The sequence below is a fragment of the Canis lupus genome, chromosome 16, assembly GCF_011100685.1.
Source record: "Canis lupus familiaris isolate Mischka breed German Shepherd chromosome 16, alternate assembly UU_Cfam_GSD_1.0, whole genome shotgun sequence".
In the NCBI taxonomy this organism is placed as follows: domain Eukaryota; kingdom Metazoa; phylum Chordata; class Mammalia; order Carnivora; family Canidae; genus Canis; species Canis lupus.
Genome location: NC_049237.1, coordinates 34,117,776 through 34,140,604, shown reverse-complemented (window position 1 = coordinate 34,140,604; position 22,829 = coordinate 34,117,776). Strand labels below are relative to the sequence as shown.

At 36.9% G+C, this 22,829-nt stretch overlaps 2 protein-coding genes across 8 annotated transcripts in view; one reads left to right on the top strand and one right to left on the bottom strand.

The window, feature by feature from the left end:
• The window catches only part of PURG (purine rich element binding protein G), a 38,567-nt gene extending 20,446 nt beyond the window's left edge, over positions 1 to 18,121 (bottom strand). For 2 of the 4 annotated variants that reach the window (XR_005371524.1, XM_038560163.1), the window contains exons 1-2: positions 18,018 to 18,121; positions 16,801 to 17,670 (exon numbers count right to left, since the gene is read on the bottom strand). Coding sequence is in view for 3 of the 4 variants with exons in the window: in XM_038560163.1 (XP_038416091.1) it covers positions 16,801 to 17,664 (864 nt within the window). In the remaining variant the exon portion in view is untranslated. Of the gene's footprint in view, positions 1 to 12,846; positions 17,671 to 18,017 lie in introns of those variants that run through there. The other 2 variants (XM_038560161.1, XM_038560162.1) reach the window with 2 other exon arrangements.
• Positions 18,122 to 18,332: 211 nt separating this feature from the next.
• WRN (WRN RecQ like helicase) overlaps positions 18,333 to 22,829 on the top strand; it is a 140,344-nt gene continuing 135,847 nt past the window's right edge. For 2 of the 4 annotated variants that reach the window (XM_038560159.1, XM_038560156.1), the window contains exon 1: positions 18,650 to 18,840. In XM_038560159.1, coding sequence (XP_038416087.1) covers positions 18,838 to 18,840 — 3 coding nt within the window. In that variant the 5' untranslated portion in view covers positions 18,650 to 18,837. Of the gene's footprint in view, positions 18,432 to 18,633; positions 18,841 to 22,829 lie in introns of those variants that run through there. The other 2 variants (XM_038560158.1, XM_038560157.1) reach the window with 2 other exon arrangements.

Genomic DNA, 22,829 nt, shown 5'->3' with positions numbered 1-22,829 from the left:
CTCTTTCACTAAATATTTTCAACTCAAAAATTGTTTCTTAATAAGAGAAAACATTTCTAATTTTATAATGGAGATCAAAGGAATAATGAGATTCAATTTTAAAGAATTTTCTTTGAAGTAAATATTATCAGTATGTTGTAGCAGATCATTAAAGAAATAGCTGGCTGCTACAAAAATTATGAAATTATTTATAATTGTTCTAAATAGCATTTGTCTGAAAAAGTCATATACATTCATATTATGAGTCAGCAAATTCACAAGATGAAGAAAGATTCAGTTACCATTATCCAAGAATCAGTAGTAACTAGTTTTTGTCTTAGTTCCAAGATAATTTAGGCCAAGAAAAGGTACATTTTTTTCTATGTCAAAGTCACAATAATATCCATAACTATAGCATTTCTGTTTATTTAGATGGGTATTGCTTATAGGATTTAGAGCTTTCTTAACTTCTTAAAAGCTTTATTAACTTCTTGAAAAAAATTTAAAACAGAGGCAGAGAAACTAAAAAAATAAAAGAGTTTGAAAAATAAGAGTTTCAAGAATGTTTCTTGAGTTTGGGTTTTTCTGACTGCCAAAGATTTTGAAAAGAGCATTTAAAACACTCCATTTGCAGAAAATACATTTTATTTATGCCTATTTCCTCTCTAATTTTCCTTCCTTTTCTTTTCTTTTCTTTTCTTTTCTTTCTTTTCTTTTCTTCTTTTTCTTTCTAGGTGTTGGAGGGGTAGAGGAAGAGAGAGAGAGAGGGAGCATCTTAAGCAAGTTCCATGCCCAGTGCAGAGCCTGAGGCGAGGATCCATCTCACGACTTAGCCGAAATCAAGAGTTGGACACTTAACTAACTGAGCCACCTAGCCACCCCAAATTAATATTTCTAATAAAACTGCATAAAGGTAAAGTTTCATATTGTATACAGAAAAGATTTTGAAAGCATTTATTGAATATTAACTCTGCCAAATTCCAGACGAGTTTCCAATCTACTACATAAGTAATAAGAAAATGATTCTAGAATGTACATAGAAAAAATCTACAGAAATGCCATGATTTAAGTTTAACTGCTCTGGTAATTCTAACTTCAAACTTTAAACAAACAAAAAACATACAAAAAGTATCCCTCTGGAAACCCCTAGGTCTCATGAGGAATAAAGGTTACCTTTCCTTGTAACTCAGAGGAGCTTGTAGGACCATATATATTTCATTTGCAGCCCCCCACCCTGAGATTATAGGGATCATTAATATAAGCAAAGCAATTTTCAATCTTTTTTTTTTTTTTCTTTGAGTAGGCACCACACCCAGCATGGAGCCCAACATGGGGCTTGAAGTCACAGCTCTCAGATCAAGACCTGAGCTGAGATCAAGAGTTGGAAGCTTAACTGACTGAGCCACCCAGCTGTCCTGGTTATGTAAATCCTTTTACATGTGAGAATTATTAACAACACAAGATATAAGGATTATATGTGGAGAGCTAAGTAACAATAAACTTGTTATTGATAGGAGAAAGCAAGTATCTTGCTTATTTAAAAAAAAGGTTGAGAAGAAAGTAGATTGGTGGTTTTTAGGGGATGGGGCAAAGGGACAGATGGTTGTTCAATGGGCTTAGACTTTCCATTTTGAAAGATGAAAAAGTTCTGGACTTTGTACAACAAGGTGAATACACTTAACACTAATGAAATACAATATTTAGAAATGGTTAAGATGGCAAATTTTATGTTATTTGCTTTTTTTTTTACCACAATAAAAAAAATGAACTAGACCAGGAGAGTAAGGTATTCAGATTGACTAAGGATATTTTTTGTACCCCTGATAAATTGTGAGTTTATATCTAATTTTTTACCACAATAAAAAAAATGAACTAGACCAGAAGAGTAAGGTATTCAGATTGACTAAGGATATTTTTTGTACCCCTGATAAATTGTGAGTTTATATCTAAAAAAAACAAAAAATTGAGAAAAGTCATTTGAGACTTAGAGGGTCAACTTGTGAGAGAGTGAAGACTATCACCTATGGACTTGACTCAGGCTGGAAGGACAGAATATTTTGGTTTTGAAATCTGGGGAGGATGCAACCAATGGTTACATGTTAAGTAGTCTGAATTTGAGCACAGGAGGTGGGGGAGAAATTAGCATTCTTAGTGATCATTGCCCAGAAAGCTAGACAATATGGTAGTACAAAATCCTAGATTAAATACTTGGGTTGTCTCGGATCAAGTCCCACATCAAGCTCCCTGCCTGGAGCCTGCTTCTCCCTCTGCCTATGTCTCTGCCTTTCTCTCTCTGTGTCTTTCATGAATAAATAAAATCTTTAAAAATAAATAAATAAATAAATAAATAAATAAATAAATAAATACATACATACATACATACATACTTGGGTTTATGTATTTAGCGTATGTTTAATTTTTTTTTTTTTTAGTGTATGTTTAAAGTGAGCCCTACCTAGCTATTACTTGTTCATAGGATAACAAAAAAATAAATAAATAAAAAATAAATCTCTTTGGCTGACAGTATTAAAATCTAAACAATTCCAGATGGAAAGATGATATGGAAGAAAGAATGCAAGTCTAAGGCCATGACAAAGAATGGCCTCCATACCATTCAGAAAGAGCAAGACAAAAATGCCAATTTCTGAACCCCACTCTGGACCAACCAAATCAGAATCTCTGGGGGAGGGGACTAGAACCCATATTTTTAATATGTTATGTATGGGAATGTTGAGAATGACTGAACTAAATTTTAAAGGTAGAAACCTCTATCATTTTAATGGAGGTTAGAACTCATTAGAGACAAAGTTTAATGTTTAAGGAAATTCCTGATGACACCATCACGGCCATGACTCTGAGTTCCTTAGAGGCATACTAGAGGGTCTCTACTGTTTTAAAGGGGGGATTATTGGATTAAAACAATCTCTTTGAAATATTAGAAGAGATATTCTTAAGTGAGTCAAATGGTAGTCTGTGTTGCAAGAACCAGCTGTCTGGTTAAGCTTGAAATTTTTAGAGCTATAATGAGAACTTTTATAGCTAAAGCAGAGATGACAAATAGCAAATATTTGGCATGAATGTTGTTCTTCTCTCTTTCCCTATAGATGCAGATTTCAAATTCTTAACATAGTACTTTAAGGCAGCCAATCAATTGTAGTAACAAACAAGATGCAACCAATTTGTCAGTATTTCTCTAGGGGCACGGGGTGGGGGGCGGGGGGGCGGAAGATTGGGCTTTCTTTAAATTTTACACACACACACACACACACACGTATTTGTGCAGAATAAAATTCACTTAGCTAAATATTTAGAAATGTGTAATGCTGATATAATTTATAGACTTTGGTGTAATACATTTTGACTTACTCAGATCTCTCTCTAAAATGTATTATTTGTGCACCGAAATTTGGAAATGTTACAGTATCATGAGAAAGCACTAGATGCCTGGAATAAGTGAAAAGAAAAAGTGGACCCTGAAAGTGAGAACTGAGTTTTATATTGGTTCATACTAGATCCCTGAATTTAGATATTATTGCCACAGCTACCTTTTGCCCTATACAAAGCCTTGAAACTCACCAGGAGAGAATAACATGTATTATTTGCAGCAATAATTAACCTACGTGGAATCTTATTCTCTAATAAAGAAAGCTTAAGATGAAATAGTGAACTGTGTTCTTTCCATCTTAAATTAGTAGTGCAAGAAAAAATAGAGCAGGAAAATATTTTATTGCTTCAATCCTTAAACAAATCAAATCTAGATTTTTACAAAGAAAAACTTTGATAATATTCAATAATTTGGTTTTGTAATTTACTGTACTATCACTAGTGTCTTTCCAAATAAACCTATAGCAGGTACTTTTGAAAGAGCAACATAAGTACTATGATCATCCCTTCATATGGTTGTTTCTGAAAAAAATGATCAAAAGTGAAAAATTTCTTATGAAAATTATAAAAGACTTGGTTTTGCAAGCAAATCTCATGAAACCTGTCTTAACTAATGCACTTATTTAGAATAGCTCATAAATATTTGAAAATGTCTCTTATGTTGTGTTGTAATAACAAGGGGTGGGAGGAAATGATTTTCTTAACATGTTTTCAGAATAATACTAGAAAAACTGAAATCATACTTCTTTATCCAACTTGATACATTAACAGAAGACCTGAATATAAAAGTTCCAAGTATTCCCAAGAAATCCTGTCTCTCAGAACTGAAAAGAATCTTCAAGGTAATAACAATCCATTTTTTCCTGATTTATTAATTCCCTTTATGCATTCTAAATTAAGTGCACGTCTATTCTCTGCCTTAAATAATTTCAGCTTCATGGAAGCAACACTACTTCTTGAAGTTTGCTCTCATGTTGAGCTGAAATTTCCTGTAAATCTCCTATAAATCTCTCTTCTGCCTGAAGCTTCCTCAGATTGTAATTCTAAGCCTTAAACTTTTTAAATCTAAAATTTAAGTTGTACTTATAAAGAGGACAGAAAATTTTAAAAAAGTTATACTGCCTGTGACCTTTTTGACTTGGTGACTATCTCTGTTATGTTCATCTTTTTCACAATTAGGAATCCATTCATTGTTTTGGAGCACTAATCATCGAAGTAGTAGTAGTTGGAAAGAGAAGTTAATGAACTTGCATAACTGCCAAATATGTATATATGAATGATCTAGTATTTCTGATAAAATGTGATCCACTAGAATGACAGCTATAAGGTTATGTCATATATATTAATTATATAGATTTATATGCAAAATATTGTTTTATTAATTTTGATCAACACATTAATCATAGAATGTCCACAGGTTAGTAAATATAATATAAATTATTTTTAAGTTAGTTATATTTTCAAATATGCTCAATGAGCATCCAGGGGAAGTATCTTCAAATTTAAATCAGTGGGTTCCACTGTTAATTTGAAAAAAGTACCATAAATATATTACAGTATATCTATGGTTCCTCTATCCTACACATATAGGTAAGACACAAGAAGATGGTGAAAATATATGCTTTTAAAAGAAATTAGTATATTTCTTATCATTTATATATCTTGAGACAATCAGCATTTTAAGCTTTTGCCTTTATTTTCTTTTTACTTGGCTTACATTAGTTATTATGAACCATTTGAGCTACATGACATATGTCACAAAATGTAAAATTGAGGAACTAAACTAATCCTAAGGCCCCTTAAAGTCGTAATATTTAATATTCACTAACACTTCTTAACAACTGTTGAGTAAAGAAACTATTTACTTTCCTTTACTAAGATTTATATACCAGTTATTTAATACATTAAAAATACGTTTCAGTCTCCATAAATTTGAATGTTAAACTTTTCATATGAGAATTCATAATTATTAATCCATATAAGAATTATCTCGAGTGCTGTCAAAAAATCAGAGAGAAGGAAAGTTTTAAATGTAACAAAAGGTTAAAAAGAAAGTGATTTTTATCCAAAGTCTAGTCAATTTATAAAAAATATTGTTATAGGTTTGTCAACTTCTCAAGGCAGAATGAATAGTTCTGAGTGTTCTTTCTACCAAGGTGCTATAGTTGTTTGACCACATTTCTCCTTCACAGTCTTTTGTAGCTAAGGTAAAATCACAGCGACCTACAGTGTTTCTTGAAGTGTGTTCTCCATTTTAGCAGCATCAGCTAACCTAGGAATGTGTCAGAAATGCAAATTTTTTGTCATCTCCTCACCACCCCAGACCTACAGACCATAAACGTAGGAAGTGGGGGCCAGCCATCGGTGTGCTAACAAATCCTCTGGGTGACCCTTAATTACACCAATAATTGAAAACCACTGGCCTGGAGCAATGGAGAAAAATGTGTATTGGTAAATAAGGTAGTCATCTCAATTAATGCTGCTGGGGATCAGGAAAAATGTGGCAATGAAATATCGAAATAAGTGGAGTGGGAAGAGTAAGATGGTAAAAAGAACTGTAAGAAACAACAAAGTTTTCACTAATAATGACAAGACTTATTGCCAAATCAATTCAACATGATCAGTTGATTTTGGTTCGTGAAAATAAAATTGTAGATCCATAGTAAATAGTAATATGTCTCCTTTGCCTTTAAGGGTTATATTGGGGTAATCCATCTATGTTCTCATCATCTGATCTCTTTTCAAAATTATTGACATTTGGGGATCCCTGGGTGGCGCAGCGGTTTGGCGCCTGCCTTTGGCCCAGGGCGCGATCCTGGAGACCTGGGATCGAATCCCACATCAGGCTCCCGGTGCATGGAGCCTGCTTCTCCCTCTGCCTGTGTCTCTGCCTCTCTCTCTCTCTGTGACTATCATAAATAAATAAAAATTAAAAAAAATTAAAAAAAACAAAAAAAACACAAAATTATTGACATTTATCTAAAATATTTGGTTGAGATTGGTCAATCTGTAAACTAAAGGTCAAATAAATTGTATTTATTAGTACTGAACTTCAATTAACTATATGAACCCTTAGATAGGGAGTGTGTCCTGGTGGTAAAGGGATTAGTTTTGGATAAAGTAATTCCTAGTAATCTGAGGCAGATTTACTGGGGGTGTTCAAGGGTAGATTGTGCTTTATTAGTCAAGGGGTTAAATTTTAGAGAACTCTTAAAGATAGTTTGGCCTAACTGGAATAAGCACAATCTTTAGCTTGGTGTCAATTTGTGTTCAAGTATATTAGTTCTGAAATACTGAACCAGTTTTGAAAATCTCTGGAAAATCATATTAAAATGGGGATGGTAATAGGGTTGCTATAAGGATTAGAACAGTTACAAGGGGTTCCGCAATGCCTAACGTATGATAGGTATTCAATAAATAATAGTTGTTAGTACTAATACATTTTGATCAGCCATTCCTTTTGTTACCACCTTCTCTAAAAATGGTCATGGTGCAATTCTTCTAGAAGCTAAATTAATTTTTGAAATTACTTATCAATCATGCCAAATTATTTCCTGAAGGTCCATTGTGTACTCAAAAGTTGGATTAATTGACCTTTCAGCTCCTATCTTCCCAAGTGAAATGTTTCTATTAATCCTAAATTGCTGTATAGAAATATGGTTAAGAGTTTGAGATTAGTTGAGTGAAGTAGTACCCCCTCTTAGTCGATAGATCTAGTTCATACGGTGATTTCTTTAGCCTTTCTTTAATGTGTTTCAATTGTCACCCAAACAAATAAATAGGATGGAGTGGGGCCATAGTGGTAGTGGGAGAAATTAGTGCTCCTACCCACTTTCAATAGGGTACAGTGTATGAGAGGGGGAAAAAGAAGGGAGGAAGATTATGAGTGATGGAGTTTTAGAATTCTATGTTTATAGATGATTATAACACGATTTATCCTTTCTGGAGAACAGCAATAGATAAAATTCCATAATAAATTTCAAACTATTTTGTCCTATTGAAATTCTAGACTGCCAATCATTGGTATAAATCACATTGCTAGTCCGAAAAACCTAGAAATAAAATACAGCAGCTTCTGAAGCAAATTAGCAAATGATAAGGAATTTTTTTTTTATCTAGGTGTCTTGTACATACCCTTATCTTTATTCCTAAATTATTATCTTATGGTTCTGTTGTTTTATTTGCTGGGTAGTTTTGGCACTTACATGTGTTTTGGTAAAGTTGCTCTGAATGTTTGAAATGGGAAGCTAAGGACAATTTCTACAAAATGGCAAGGGCAAATAACTGCCAAACTAAACTGTTCTCTCATATCCCACTTAGATTTCAAACAGTATTGAAGAAGAAACCATCAAGAACCTAAGCTGTATGTTATTTTGAGAAAATAGAGGAGATAAAAATGTATACATTAGCCAATTCACTCTATATAATTTGTTGAGAACTGATCAACCATATTGCTGTTGTGAACCACCACCAGGTTAAAGGCTGTTTCAGTATATGGAATATGTCTGCAATGGAATTTTTGTGCACAGATATTTTTGAAATTAATAAAATACACATATGTATACACATTTCAAAATACTTTGGTTACACTTAAGCACAGTCTTTGATAAACAAATGGGCACCAGCAACAGCAGTCTAGGGGGAAAGATGTCTCTCTTCTCCATTTTTTCTATTGAGAGTGGTGGTGGCACATTGTCCACTGGAGAATTGGGGCACCTACGTAAATGCATTTGGGACAAAAAATCTGTGTGTTCTTCTCTTCCCCTTCAATCATCAACCTTGGTAGTTTCTCAAGGCTAAAAACAAAACAAGCTCATTATTATGTCTTATCTTTGCATACCCTTTTATTTAACAAGTCCTCTAAAGTAGAACCATACTGTTCACAGTTCAGTGACCCTCCTGATTTCCTTTGTTCAACGTCATTACTTGTAACTTACTATGCTCAACAGACCAAGGAAATAGGGGTCAAGGGTAGTACTTTATTCTCAGGGGGACCCTGCACTGATAGTAGCAGTGTTTTATTTAGCAATGTAATTTTAAGGTTATTTCAGGTACAGTGACATTTCAGGAAATGATGTTAATTTTTAAAATTCTTTTGCCATGCAGAATATAAGAAATGATCACAGGATGTGTAGAAATGTGTATTGGTAAATAAGGTAGTCATCTCAATTAATGCTGCTGGGGATCAGGAAAAATGTGGCAGTGAAATATCGAAATAAGTGGAGTGGGAAGAGTAAGATGGTAAAAAGAACTGTAAGAAACAACATGCTTCCATGGAAAGTGATGCTTCCAAAAAATAAGACCTCATATAGATAAAAAATATTTCTGTAAGAAATTAAAGCATAGGATAGTTGTATAGTTAGTGTATAACAGTTTGATCTTAAAAAGGACTAGGAACAAAATTTGATTTTGTGTGGCTAAAAAGATATATACATATGATTAAAAACTGCCACTTCTGCATGTTCTTTGGGTATCATCACAGGTTGCTGCATTATCATTTTTAATATAAAGAGAGACTGTCTTATACTTTCCAATTCTCTATTTTTTCTTTCATACTCTATTGATACAGAATTTTGGAAGTTTAGAGTAGGAGGGAACCTTAGCTTCTAGCATGATCTTGTTCATTTTTTTAAAAAAATTATTTTACTTTTAGAGAGAGTGAGCAGGAGTGGGGAGAGAGAAAGGGAGAGAATCTTAAGCAGAGATGAGTGCAGAACCCTACACAGGGCTCGATCTCATGACCCCGAGATCATGATATAAGCCCAAATCAAGAGTTGGATGCTTAACAGATTATGGATTGAGCAACCCAGGAGCCCCTTGCTCATTTTTCATAAAAGGAAGCCATCCTACTGAAGTTCAATGGTTTGCTGAGAGGCCATCCACTGGCAAAATTAGGTCTTATTATTTTTTTCAAATGATCTTTTAAAGGTTAAATAAGTAGGGATTTAGTTTTGAGAATGTCTTATTTCTCTCATTTTGTTTTTTGATTTTTTGATTTCATTTGTTATAGGCAAACAAAATAAGCCACTACTTTTCTCTTCTCTTACTTGTATATTTGCTACCTATAGGCAACAACCTCATCAAATCCACAACAAATAATAAATAAAATTCTGAAGAGTATGTATTATACTACAGAACCATTTTTCTCGAAGAAATATAAAATACTAAATATTACTGAATATAGGAATCTCAAAAAAATTGTCTTTAATTAGGTAAAATAAAACAAACAGGTTTATACCATCATTTTGATAAAGACAAATCCTGCAAAAGTATTTTTTCCCCAATCTTCACTTTGAGCAACTCTAACTTTTAACTACTATGAGCATTTTTCTTAGGGATTACTTTCCCTTTTCTTTATCCCCTATTATTTCCTGGGAACAATGAAAACTTTGAAAAGAGTAACATAGAAACTATATAGGGGGAAAAACCAGAAGACAGGCTCTTCCTATTCAGTCTTAGAAATAAGTCAACAACAGAAAAGAAACTGTATATTCCATTTAAATGAATATTTTCTTTATATTCACATCGCAAACCTACTTCACTGTAGCAGCACTAATTTCATTATAAGTAAGTTTTTATTCACTGGTAGATGTCACTGGCCTCAATAAGAATAAGCAATTTCTCACAAAGGATGTTTGAAAGAAGATGAAGTTTGGAAAAACATAATTTACCAGAAAGTACTAACATGGGAAACTCCTTGATTAAGGATGGGAAATTCCTAATTCTTTTAGCCTAAATTTAACCAAACTCATTTCTGCAGGACAATTTACCTTCCTTTTGACCCCCTTCTTTCAATAAGAAGCCAAACAGATAAACCATTTTAAGCTTGAACAAGTAAAAATTGGAAATTTTTACCAATGTTATAGTTTCTGCCAAGGATGAGGAGTTATTCATCATTTATGCTTTAAAAATATATGTTTAAGAGGATTCTGTCTTCTAACCACCTCTCATTTTATAAACAAAATCATGCCACCAATTTTGGAGATATTATTCTAAAGCTTAAACCAATGTTTGAGTTTTTTTAGACCTTTGAACATTTTCATAAAACTTAGATACAAATCTATTAAAAAGATTCCTCCTCAATCCTCATATATTTTAAGGTATTTCTAATAGAACTGGATCTTTTACTCTGGTTGATTTGGTTTAAAACTAGATAGTATCCTTCAAGGTTCTAGAATGGGACTTTCAATTTGTCAGATATTTTTTTCTTGGCGGCTATTAGAAAAGTGACTTTAAAATCCATGCTTGATATGAATGAAAAGAGAATAATGATTTTTTTTTGGGTGGGGAGCCTTTGAAAAACTATTAAAGCATTATGCTAATGTCATTTTAAAAAAATCAATTTGTGTTTTATACTTTTCTAGCAGAGAAAGGATATAGTTTAATTTATTTGTAACCTCATAGTCCCAAAGTTTTTACTCTCTCTCCAAACCACTGTAGTACCCCTTCTGGTCCCAAGGACATTGGATGACTCTGAGTCCTTCAGTGGGGAATCCATGCTTTAAACAATCAGGACTAGTGTTAACCCCTTTGTGTAGTTTGGATTTGACTACATTGCTAAATGAATTATTTATTAATAACCTTATCATCATTAAGATAAAAGCTCATGTTAACAAATCAAGATATTTCAACAGTCGTAGCATAACTTTTCACTGTAGTCTAGCGCTCATTTGCTCTCATAATGGCAAGGTCTTTGGATAAAAATAAGGTAATATTAGCAGAATTAGTAAAACTTGACTGAAAGTGATAATTTGTTAAAGCTTTTAAATACACGTGTTTTTCATTGGAGAACATAGTTAACCTAAAATAACACTTGGTAAAATAGCTTAATATCCTGCCAGTCCTGAACCATATTACTTCAGGAAAAAGATCAATACTCTTTTGTGGGAAGGAAGATGGGAAGACAGGAAAGGCAAGGTGGTTAGGGATAGGGAAGGGAAATTAAATATTTATACATTTTAAAATTAATATATACAAAGATTTGCATTTTAAGTAAATATAAGTGGGATTCATTCAAAATTTCCTTGAGGTTCCCTTGGTGTAATAATATAGTTCAAATTAAGTGCTATGGTAACTAGATCAAGTATGGTATCTGAGTAAAAGGGAAAAAATTCACTTAAAATGACATCTAAAATTGATACTACTAGGTACAGGACAGTGTATATATTTTCACTTGTATGTTTATAAAGAATGTATGTTTATACACATATGCTTGAATATTCAGAGTAACTCTAGAAGGATACACAAGAAATGGGTAACACGTGTTATTACTTTTCCTTAACTGTAGCATTTAAATTTTGTACCATGTTTTCCCTATTCAAAAATATTGACTAAAAACCCACTACTAAAATAAATAATTTTAACAATCATGTCAAATTAAGAAAAAAAAGACTATTTTTTTTTTTTTTTTTACATTATACAAGATAACAGCAGACTAACGCATAAATTGTTTTTTCCAAGATCCACCTACATAAATTTTGGTATGTTTACTTTTTCTGACCATAACTGTGAACTAAAAACTCAAATTTCGCACAAACTTAACTTGGGAAAAACACATTTTTCCCTGTACCTCGTTGCTACAGTACTGTGGACTACGGATTGTCTCAACAGTATGCTAACATCCTTATTTGCTTCCTCTGAGTTGTTAGCCATCAGCCACCATTTTACTATGAAATTCAAGAAATCTTTAAGGAAACTTCAGGACTTACAGAATCTTATTTGGCAGTGATAAATATTAAACCTGTATTATTCTGTTGGCATAGAACCAAATTTAACTTCTCTTTGTGGTTTACTTTAGATTTTATCCTGCCAAAGATGTTTGGTTTTTTGGTATAGACAGAGTATGTGGTGACTAAGCCAAGCCCTTACATAAAGCTTGGAATAGGATTTTATAAATAGTTCCAATGAAAGACATTTTGAAATAAGCAGGGAAAAAAAATCTCACACTTATAAAAATTATTATCAGAACACCACTTAAAAGTTCAAATTAAGTCCTAATCACTTAAATATTAAAAAACCATAAAACAAAATCTAAAGGAGTGATAGTACATACATCAACTTTCAATGGTAGCTGCTTAATAAAAATGAGTGTCTGAGGGTGTATTCCAATTTCATCCTCTTCATATTGTGCAGCTCAGATAAATGTTTATTTTACTGAAAATATTTGCAAAATTACAATATAAATACATGAATATATTAAGATAGAATGATTATATATAATGTATTCTTATCCATATATATAAAATGAATGCAGTAAATATAGCATATTCTCAATGAATTGTTAGTACACAGTGTTTCTTAGTAAAGTACATACAACCTATTATTAAGCAACAATTATCTAGTTTTCAAATGTACATCTCAGGAAGTTTTTAGGATGAAAGGATACACTAAATCTCCCAATACCCTTTTTGGTTGGTGAACGTTAGTTCTGCAATTTTTGAAATAGTACTGTTTATTTTAGCAATGGTTCTTAGGTTCTTTGGATTTCTTAATTTGAAACTTTATTTCTTTAGTCTGGGTGTTTTCTTAATGACACCGTATCAGCCAACCATATTTTTAATGCTAACACAGTATTATGTACTGTCTTTTCATTAGTCATTGTAACACACATCAACAATGAAACAGAATTACTAAAAATTTTTTTGTCTGCACAGATTCTCAAAATTAACTTTCAGGGTATTATGGGTATTATGGGGAGTTTCAACTATAGTCTCAACTGTAATACTAATCTGGGCTAGACATAGTTTTTTATTGATTTTAGTTCTTAAGAATACAGATATGAACTCTACTTTAAAAGTGTTTGTTAAATGTATTGGGGTTTGTTTCAAAAGCATCTTCTACCCTCCTCCATTACACTGATTTAATGGAAACTTGTTATTATAGCAGTTCCAACACAAACATCTGCATGCAAGAGATCACCCTACATATTCTAACTACATAGATTGAAACACATCCCACCTGTCAAGTGGCATAAATGTACATCTTCTATATACAAAAGGTAAAGTGCATTATTAAATTAGTGAACTGACAGATTGTCTGCCTGGACCATATAGCTTTCAAATAGACAAATGTGAAATTCTTCCATTAGAACCAATTATTTCAAGAGGTTCCAACTAGCTTTTCCACCCTGTCGTTTATTTTTTGGCCATGCTCTTTAGTGCAAATAAGCTTGTGTTTGACTCAAGTTTAAGGGACATGGCAGTTTGGGGCTTTAACAAGGAAAATTATAAAATGTGGCAGAATTTTTAATACTTTTATAATACATTGCATCTTTTGCATATAAGCAACAGATTAGTGCTGCTTTCAATTGCTAGGAGCACACTGCCAACTATTATGAGGAACCCGTTTCCAAATTTCATACTATTAGCTTATATTATTACAGTTTTGAGTCTATACCACATTATACTTGGGTTATTATGTGCAAACATCATCAGTGTTTTAGAATTATACAGTGAAATAGTAATTTTGGTTACTACCTTGAATGCTCATTTTTTGACTTCTAACATCCAGTTGCCTTAAGAGTTTAATGTCTCCAAGGCAAGGATTCTATTATTTTGAAGAATACCATGTACACTTGCAGCTTCATTTATGTTACAAATGACAATAAATAAAATGTATATTGCACAGATAAAAATAGTAGCTTATTTTATAAGATACATGGCAATACATGTCCTAATACCAGAGTTTTGACTGGATCTTATTGGATTATGGCTAATGGATAATTGGGAATTTTAAGTATCAAAAAATCATAACATCATTTCATTTTTCAATGAATACAGATAAAAAAATGAAACAAAAGGACTGGCAGAAGGCTTAGTGATTCTAAAGTATATCCAGTTGCCGGTATATACGCATCTACCAATCTATAGCTTTGAGATGGTAATAGCTGTGAAGTATACATACAATGTTGAAGATTTGGCTATTTAACTAATTCTTTACTTAAATAATTAATGCAAAATTAATATTTATATACAATGAATTAAATATATTTAAGTCTGACATAGTTTTATGTATATGTATATATACACTCATGTATGTAAATATATACATACACATAAACACTCAAATCTTATCAGACTAAAAACTAAAAAAGAAATCATTTAGACTTAATGGATATAAATATTTTAGGAGGGAAGGTGTTAAGAGAGAGTATATAGTCATAGCAATAGTGATAGGAACACTCGAATACTGGGACATTCATAGCTCCAGTTTGCCAAAATCTGACAGGTTGGTAATTATTAATAGGCACTATGATGGGCAGCAATAACAATCAGTAGTACAGTAATTCAAGTGCACATCACTCCTTCATATACCAAAAACTACTTTTTATCAAGTCTACAATAGTTATTTTACAGTTAGGACTGTTTAAAGATCCTTGCTACTTTTAGAGTCTCAACACCCACCATGTGCTATTAACTCTAGTACTAACATTATCTTCTAACCTTCAGTTTTTCCGTAGTAATCCAGATGGTCCACAATTATAATGAAGTAATGAGATTCCTTCATACTACTTGAGGAAATGTGAAATACAATCTGAAAACCAATACCAGCATATATGTCTGGGTTACTGATTGCTTGTTTTTTAAATAAGGTGAGTCAGTAAAATTCTTAATTCACAAAGGTCTCTTACTGATCCTGCTTAAATATATTTGGGGATGAACTTCTGAAGAAAAAAATTATTAAAATGATTTTGAACTACTTATAGCATATAAAAGGAGAGCTACATTCTGATCTCAATCCATGCAGCCAGCTCTCATCAATGAGAGCTATATTTGGGGGTTGAAATCAGTGTCTGGCTCTTAAACATGATTATATGGACTTATTGTGTGGGAGGTGAATAAAGCCAAGATAAAAGGCAGTAATTTCAATCAGAATAAAATGCAGCTCAACAGATAAAATTCCAGTCAGTTAATACAGGGTGGGTTGGTACACATATACACTATCTCCACTTATTTAAAAATTGCTTAGGTATTGTAAAATTGCTGTGGCACTTCCTGGAGAGTAATTTTTAATACAGGTAAATGGGTGAGTCTAGTGTAAAGTAAACTTTTAAGTATCATAAAGAGCACCTTGGAAAATGCCTGAATTTTCCTTTCAAATATGTTTATAACCAATCCTTAAATAATTTTTCCCAGGCTGAAAATTTGTATTCTAAATGCTTTTTAGAAAAAGAGTTTTTTTTTTTTTTTTTGGAATTAAAATACCTGTAAAAGCCAGGTTTATATTGGAAGTGTTGACATGGTTTTAAGGGTAGCAGTTGCAAAAGTGCTACTAAAATGTATTATTACAGATGTATTTTTGTATCAGTTAACTGGTGCACCAACCCCTCTGAAATAGTGCTAAAGAAACATGAAATATAACACCTTGAGTCCATGATATATTTTGGGAAAAAACCTCTCACAACCTTCAAATTAGCGCAAAAGGCTAAAACACCAAGATTTCCATAGCAAAGCCATAGGATGGAGCCTCCCACTCAACAGTGACATAAAAGTAATTCCCAAGACTCTAGGAATGCCAATAAAAATACGTGGTACAGCGAATAGAGGTAAAGATGGGATCACAACTAATTTAGAAGAACCAATTAAAATTCTCCCACGGCTTTGATATGGCAACTATAAACTGCAGGGTTACCACAAAATTTGAAATTATAGAATACTATAGTAACTGTGAGATTTGATTCTTTCTTGGTCCTTTTTGAAATTCAGTTATCCAAAGAATGACTAATATATTTCTATATGTACTTTTATAGAGAAATATATTTATACTATACTTGAGGTCAATTTCTGTTTCTGTGGTAACTGCCCTACAGGTAAGCTTAGCAGCTTTTAATGAAGTAGGGATGGAATACTTTTTTGGGGAAACTTGTTAAATAGAAATTCACACTTCCATATTAAGTATATGTATATTTTCTCAGGATTATGTCATAGTGCAGTGTAAATCTTAGTTATTGTATTTAGAAGGTCAGAATGTCACGTTTTGTGCTGATTTGCATACTTCAATAGTCTGGAGCAGTTGAAGCAGCTAAACTATTTAGCTCTGGGAAGGTTGGAATTCCCATAAGAATTATAATGTTCTATGTATGACATGAGAATCAGACTCCTTGAAGTATAAACTACCAGAGGTATTACTGATAACAAAGGTCCCCCCCCCACCCCCGCCAAAAAAAAAAAAGAGGATAAACTTCTTCAAATGATTATGGATCAGTACTTTTAGCCAATTTATGATTTTAAATTTTGCCTGATGGAGTTCAATTTCACTCTAGTCGAGGCATTCTTGTTCTTCACCACTGGCCCTTCTGCCATCCATTCTCTTTTCTTTATGGCTGTTGCAAATTTTCCTCATCTCTTCTTCATACTTGATAAAATTCTCCCCAAACCTTGTCCAAGCTTTGAATGGAACAGTAATAGTATTACGGTAAGGTGGCCTCACCTCACTTACCTTCAGGAAAATTCCATATTTATTAGAGCCCACATCAAAGTAGAACCTTTTATTGTCCACTCTGAAAGAAGTCCCCTCTGGGAGTTCAAGTGGGTCCTCATCTCCACCTCTTCGTTCTTCTATGTCCCCTTCGCCATAGTCTTCAATGAGCTGAACCAAGGCATCTCGAAACTCAATCATTCCTTGTGCTGGGAGCACAATAGTCTGCTCTTGGCCCAAACTGTGACCAAAATAACCTATCATGCCAGTCCCTCGCATCATGGTTTGTCTAATTCTTAGGAAGCGACCCCGCTGATTTTCCTTTAGGTCTAGATAATATTTCCTATTGTCCCTTTCTATGTAGTCTGTTTTGAGGACACTATGAGGGTGCTCCTCGGACCCTACAGAGACAGGTGGGGAGGGTGCCGCGTGCTTCTGTCTCCTCCTGGAGGCTTGGTCTTTGCCGTGGCCATGCTCCTGCCGGTGGCCTTTCAGGCCCAGGTGGGCGTAATGCTCGATGAAGTCCCCTAGACAGTCCTTCAGCTCCGCTGCCACAGACAGGGACAGAGTCAGTTTACTCTTTCTGATATTGTCCTGCCGGCCTCTCCCTATCCAGACTTCGGCTATCTTTAGGAACCGGCCCCGGGAGCTTTGCTTTACGTCTAGGTAAAACCTCTTTTTCTGGATGTCCACTCGTTTGGAGGCCAGCTCCTGGATTTCGGCTGCGCCCCCGGCCTGATTAGGGGTGGCTGAAGCCGCGTAGTGGGGGTAGTGGGAGTGCTGGGCCTGGGGATAGAGTCTACTCTTGCTTAGGCCAGAGCCCCCTACAGTCTTGCCGCCGCGGCCGCGGCCGCCGCCGCCTCCCCTTCGCCTGGCTCTTTCCATCTTCAGCTGCAAGTGACAAACAGACACACGGGGTGGGGTGGGGGAGGGGTGTTGAGAACAATCGCAGACGCCCCTCGGCCTGCGCTGCCCCCGCCTCCGCCCGGGACCCCCACACCGGGCCGCGATGCACGGCGCCCGCCGCCGCAGCGCCCGGCTCCCGCCTCTGCCGGACCGTCGGCGGCGACAGGCGGCGGCTGGCTGCTCGCGGCTCGCGGCTCGCGGCTCCCGGCTCCCGGCTCCCGGCGCCGCACCGCGCACACAGCATCCCTCCGCCGCCCCGGCCTCCCGCTCGCTGCCGGGCCGCCAGCCTCGGGCTCCGCAGCCCCGGGGTCCCCAGCCAGCAAAACACTCACATCGACACTGCCATCACCGCCGCTACGGATGCCCTTCACCACCGCCGCCGCCGCCAGCTCTCGGCCCCTCTGCTGCAGCCGCCGCAGCCGCAGCCGCTGCCCCCCGCCAGCTCCCCCGCCGCCGCCGCCGCTCGCACCGTCCCCCGCCGGAGCAGCCGGGCAGGGGCATCGCCTGCGGCGCCCGCCGCCGCCGCCCCTCCTGCGGCCGCTGCGGGGGCCGCCGCCTCTCTCCGGGCACCGGCCCGATACCCGCCGGGAGGGGAGGGGGTTGGCGGCAGGGGGCGGGCCGTGGACCCCGCCTCCTCCAGCAGAGCCGGGCGAAGGGAAGAGAAGGTCTCGCGCTCTTCCTCCGGGAGCGCCGAGACCGAAGCCCAGCTCGCGGCGGTGGAGCGTGAGTGTGAAGTGACTGGACAGGTGTGAAGATGGGAATGAGGACGGGGGTGGCGAGAGTGTTCAGACTTCTCCAGGTTCCGCCGGGATGCTGGACTCTGGCGGCCCACCCGCGTCCGCGCGGAGACTACATCCCCCGGAGTACTCTGCGGCAGCGAGAGCGTCTGCGCACGCGCGCCGCGCAGCCAGCTGGGCTTGGGGGCAGGGCTGCCTCGGAGGACGAGGACGGGGGGCGGGGCGTCCGCCTCCGGGGGCAGCTGTGCGTCGGGGCGCGGTGACGCGGCGGCGTGCGCTCCGCAGCGCGGGAATAAGGTCTGTGGAGTTTTGGGTTTGGGTTTCTAGCCTGGATACCGGGGTTCCGGGGCCTTCTGTTGTGGCGCTTCACAAGTCATCCAGCGGAAGGAGGACACCGGTTGAACTGACTCTTCTCATGGTAACGTGTCCTCTGCACGCCTGGTTCAGCTTGCTCCGGGGCCTGGGGTATCACCCGCGCTGTCTCCGACAGCGGAGGTGCTCAGTCCTGCAAAGCAGGCCTCTAGGACGTGCGCTGGGGACGGGTGTCCTCCTGCCCCTTGGCACCAGGAGCATCCGGGGGAAGGGCCCCCCACCTGCCGCTGCCTGCCCAGAGCTCCCCTCCCTCAGCCCGTGCCACCGGTTGCCTGTCGTGGGCCTTTAGGATTGTGTCCTTTGCATCCAGCCTTTACTGCTGCAGAAATGGATCCACTCCGTAATTACGCAACAGTCTGGGGAGATAATTTGTAATTTAGCAAATTAAATTGGATTTCTTCACTTTAAACCCCTTCCTTCCTTCCTTCCTTCCTTCCTTCCTTCCTTCCTTCCTTCCTTCCTTCCTTCCTTCCTTCCGGGTAGATTTGAGTATGTGAAAATACCAGTCCCTATGGTCGTGAAATCTTAGGATGCTTATTTAGGAGGCTTTAAGTCATGGTACTTCAGGTTTTGTATACTTTGGTATGTTAATTTTAGGATGATGGGACGAATAGGGCCGTTTAGATTTTGATGTCATTGAATAGTCGTCTCCTTTTATTAAGGATACAACATCCCCTCTGGGGATACAACAGGGAACAAAATGGACACAAATCTTTTTGCTTGTGGAGAAGAGACCAACAAGAGGTCAGATGCCCAGTATGTCAGAAGGTGAAATGCCTTTGAAGAATAATAAAAAAAAAGAGGAATGATAAGTGTGGGTGGGAGAAGGGAGCTGCAAATTTACAACAGCTTGTCAGGGCAGGCCTCACTGAAGAGAGAACTTTTGAGTAAAGAGTTGAAGGAAATGAGAGAGCTAGGTCTGTAGCTGTCTGGGGCAAAGGCCCTGAGGAAGCCTGTTGGTGTGAGATAATAGTTGTCTAAGAATTGTAGGAGATAAAATCAGACAGGAAAGAGCAGGGGACAGATAGTGTAGGACCTCGTAGGATATTTTGAAAATTTGGGTTTTCAGTCTGAGGGAAATGGGAAACTATTGGAGAGTTTTGTCGGGAAACACCATCATCTGAATGATTTTTTTTTTAAAAGTGGTAAAATATATATAACAAAATGTGCCAATATCACAGTTTTCAAGTATACAATTTAGTGACATTAATTACACTTCCTATGTTGCACATTTTTAAAACTTTTTAAACTTTCTGCCAAACAAATTCTAACTAACTGGTTAATTAAGCAATAACTTCCCGTTGCCCCCTCTGCCTAGCCCCTGGTAACCACTAATATAATCTCTCTTTATGAATTTGCTCATTCTGGAATCATAATATTTGGGCTCTTAAAATTTATTTTTATTTTCAATTTTTTTTTTAATATTTGTGGTTTTGCATCTGGGTTATTTCACTTAGCATAATGCTTTCAAGGTTCAGCCACGTTGTATCATGTATCAGTTTCTTTTTACGGTTTAATAATATTTCATTGTGTGATTAAGCTATGTTTTATCTATTCATCTGTTGATGGACTCTTGGATTTTTTTCCTCCCACTTTTGACTATTGTGAATAATATTGCAATGATCATTGGCTTACAAATATCTGCTTGATTTGTTTTATTTTTATTTTTATTTTTATTTACTTATGATAGTCACACAGAGAATGAGAGAGAGGCAGAGACATAGGCAGAGGGAGAAGCAGGCTCCATGCACCAGGAGCCTGACGTGGGACTCGATCCCGGGTCTCCAGGATCGTGCCCTGGGCCAAAGGCAGGCGCTAAACCGCTGCGCCACCCAGGGATCCCCAAATATCTGCTTGAGTTCCTGTTTTCAGTTCTTTTGGGTCTATATCTCGGCGGGTACTTGCTGGATCACATGATAATTCTGTTTAGTTTGTTGAGGAACTAACTGCTTCTCTACATTGGTAATACCTTTTTTTTTTTTTTTTACCTTCAGCCAGTGATGTTGCAAGAATTCCAATTTCTCCATATCTTCAAATAATTTTTCCTTTCTTTCTTTCTTCTTTTCTTTCTTTCTTCCTGTTTTTTTTTTTTAGATTTTATTTATTTGACAGAGAGAGCACAAGCTGGGTGGGGTGCAGAGGGACAGGGAGAAGCAGACTCCCTGCTGAATGGGGAGCCCAACTCGGGGCTTGATATCAGGACCCTGGGATCATGACCTGAGCAGAAGGTACATGCCAGACAGAGCCACCCAGGCGACCCTCCTCTTTCTTCCAGTCTTTTTTTATTTTATATTTTCTAAATAGCCATCCTAGGTGGTGATGTGAACTAATATCTTGTTATGGTTTTGCTTTGCATTTCCTTAGTGACTAATGATGTTGAGTATCTTTTCATGTGCTTTTTAGCCATTGGTATATCTTCTTTGGAGAAATGTCTGTTCAAGTCCATTGCCCATTTTTAAATGGAGTTGTTTATCTCTTTGTAATTGAATTGTAGGAGATCTTTTTTTTTTTCCCAAAGATTTTATTTATTCATGAGAGACACACAGAGAGAGGCAGAGACACAGGCAGAGGGAGAAGCAGGGTGGGTCACTGTGGGGAGCCCTATGCGGGACTCCCTGGGATCACCACTTGACCACTGAGCCACTCAGATGTCCCTGAATGCTTTTTACTTATTTACTTTTCATGTCTAATTTCTCTGGCCAGAATTTTCAATACAGTGTTGAATAGCAGTGGTGAAAGTGATTATCTCTGTCTTTTTAAAAATAATTCTTTTTAAAATCGAAGGATAGTTGACATGAAAGTTAAATTGGTTTCAGTTGTATAGCATAGTGATTCAACAGTCATATGCATTATGAAATGCTCACTATTCTTGTCTTGCTCTTGATCTTAGGGTGAAAACTTCAGTCTTTCACCATCGAATATATTAGCTGTGGATTTTTTATGAATGCCCTTTATCGTGTTAAGGAAGTTCCTTTCACTCCTAGTTTTCTGAGTCTTTTTTTTATCATGGAAGAGTGTTGGATTTTTCATATGCCCTCCTGTGTCAATTGAGATGATTATGTGATATTTTTCTTTCGTTCTATTAAAGTGATACATTGCATTGATTTTCTTATGGTGAACCACTCTTGCATTCCAGGGATAAATCTCACCTGGTTATGGTATATAATCCTTTAAATTGAATTATCTTTTAACAGAATCATTTTGGCTACTATTTTGGGATTAGACTGTAGAAGCATGGAGGTAAGGAGTAATATGGCTCGAACCAAGAGTTTAGCTGCTGAGGTGATGAGAGAAGGTCGATTTCAGCTTTATTTTAAAGGTAAAATTTTTGCTGATCTGATGTGAAGTGTGAAAGAAAGAGTCAAGGATGACTAAGGTTTTTGACTTGAGTAATCAGAAAGATGAAGGTGCTCTTGCTGAGAACTGTAATTTATAGAAGGAGCAGTTTGGGGAACTTTTTATACATATTGACTATGATATGCCTTTTGGAAATTAACTCTTTAGTAAGTAATTGGATATACAAGTTTGAAGTTCAAAGGAGTGGCTTAGGCTGCTTATATATTGCTGCTATAGATTATTTTAAAGCCATCAGACTATGATTTTCAAAGAAGTGAATGTAAAGAATAGAGAATGAAAAGGTCTTCGACCTAAATTTAGAATGCTATGATGTTTAGAGATTGGGGAAATAAGGAAGGATCAGCAAAAGGTACTGAGAAGGAATTCTTACTGATGTAGGTAGAGAATCAAGAATCGTCAATAGAAGCTTTTTTTAAAAAAATATTTTTAGTCTATTTGAAAAAGAGAGTGAGCGAGAGAGAGCGAGAGCATGCATGCACATGAAAATGAGTACAGGGAGGAGCAGAGGGAGGAGCAGAGGGAGAAGCAGACTCCCTGCTGAGCAGGTGGCCAGTTGTGGGGCTTGAACCCAGGACCTTGAGATCACACCCTGAGCCCAAGGCAGCCACTTAAGTGACTGAGCCATCCGGGCACCAGTCACAGAAGCTTAATGAAGTGTTTCAAGAAGGTGAATGTGAC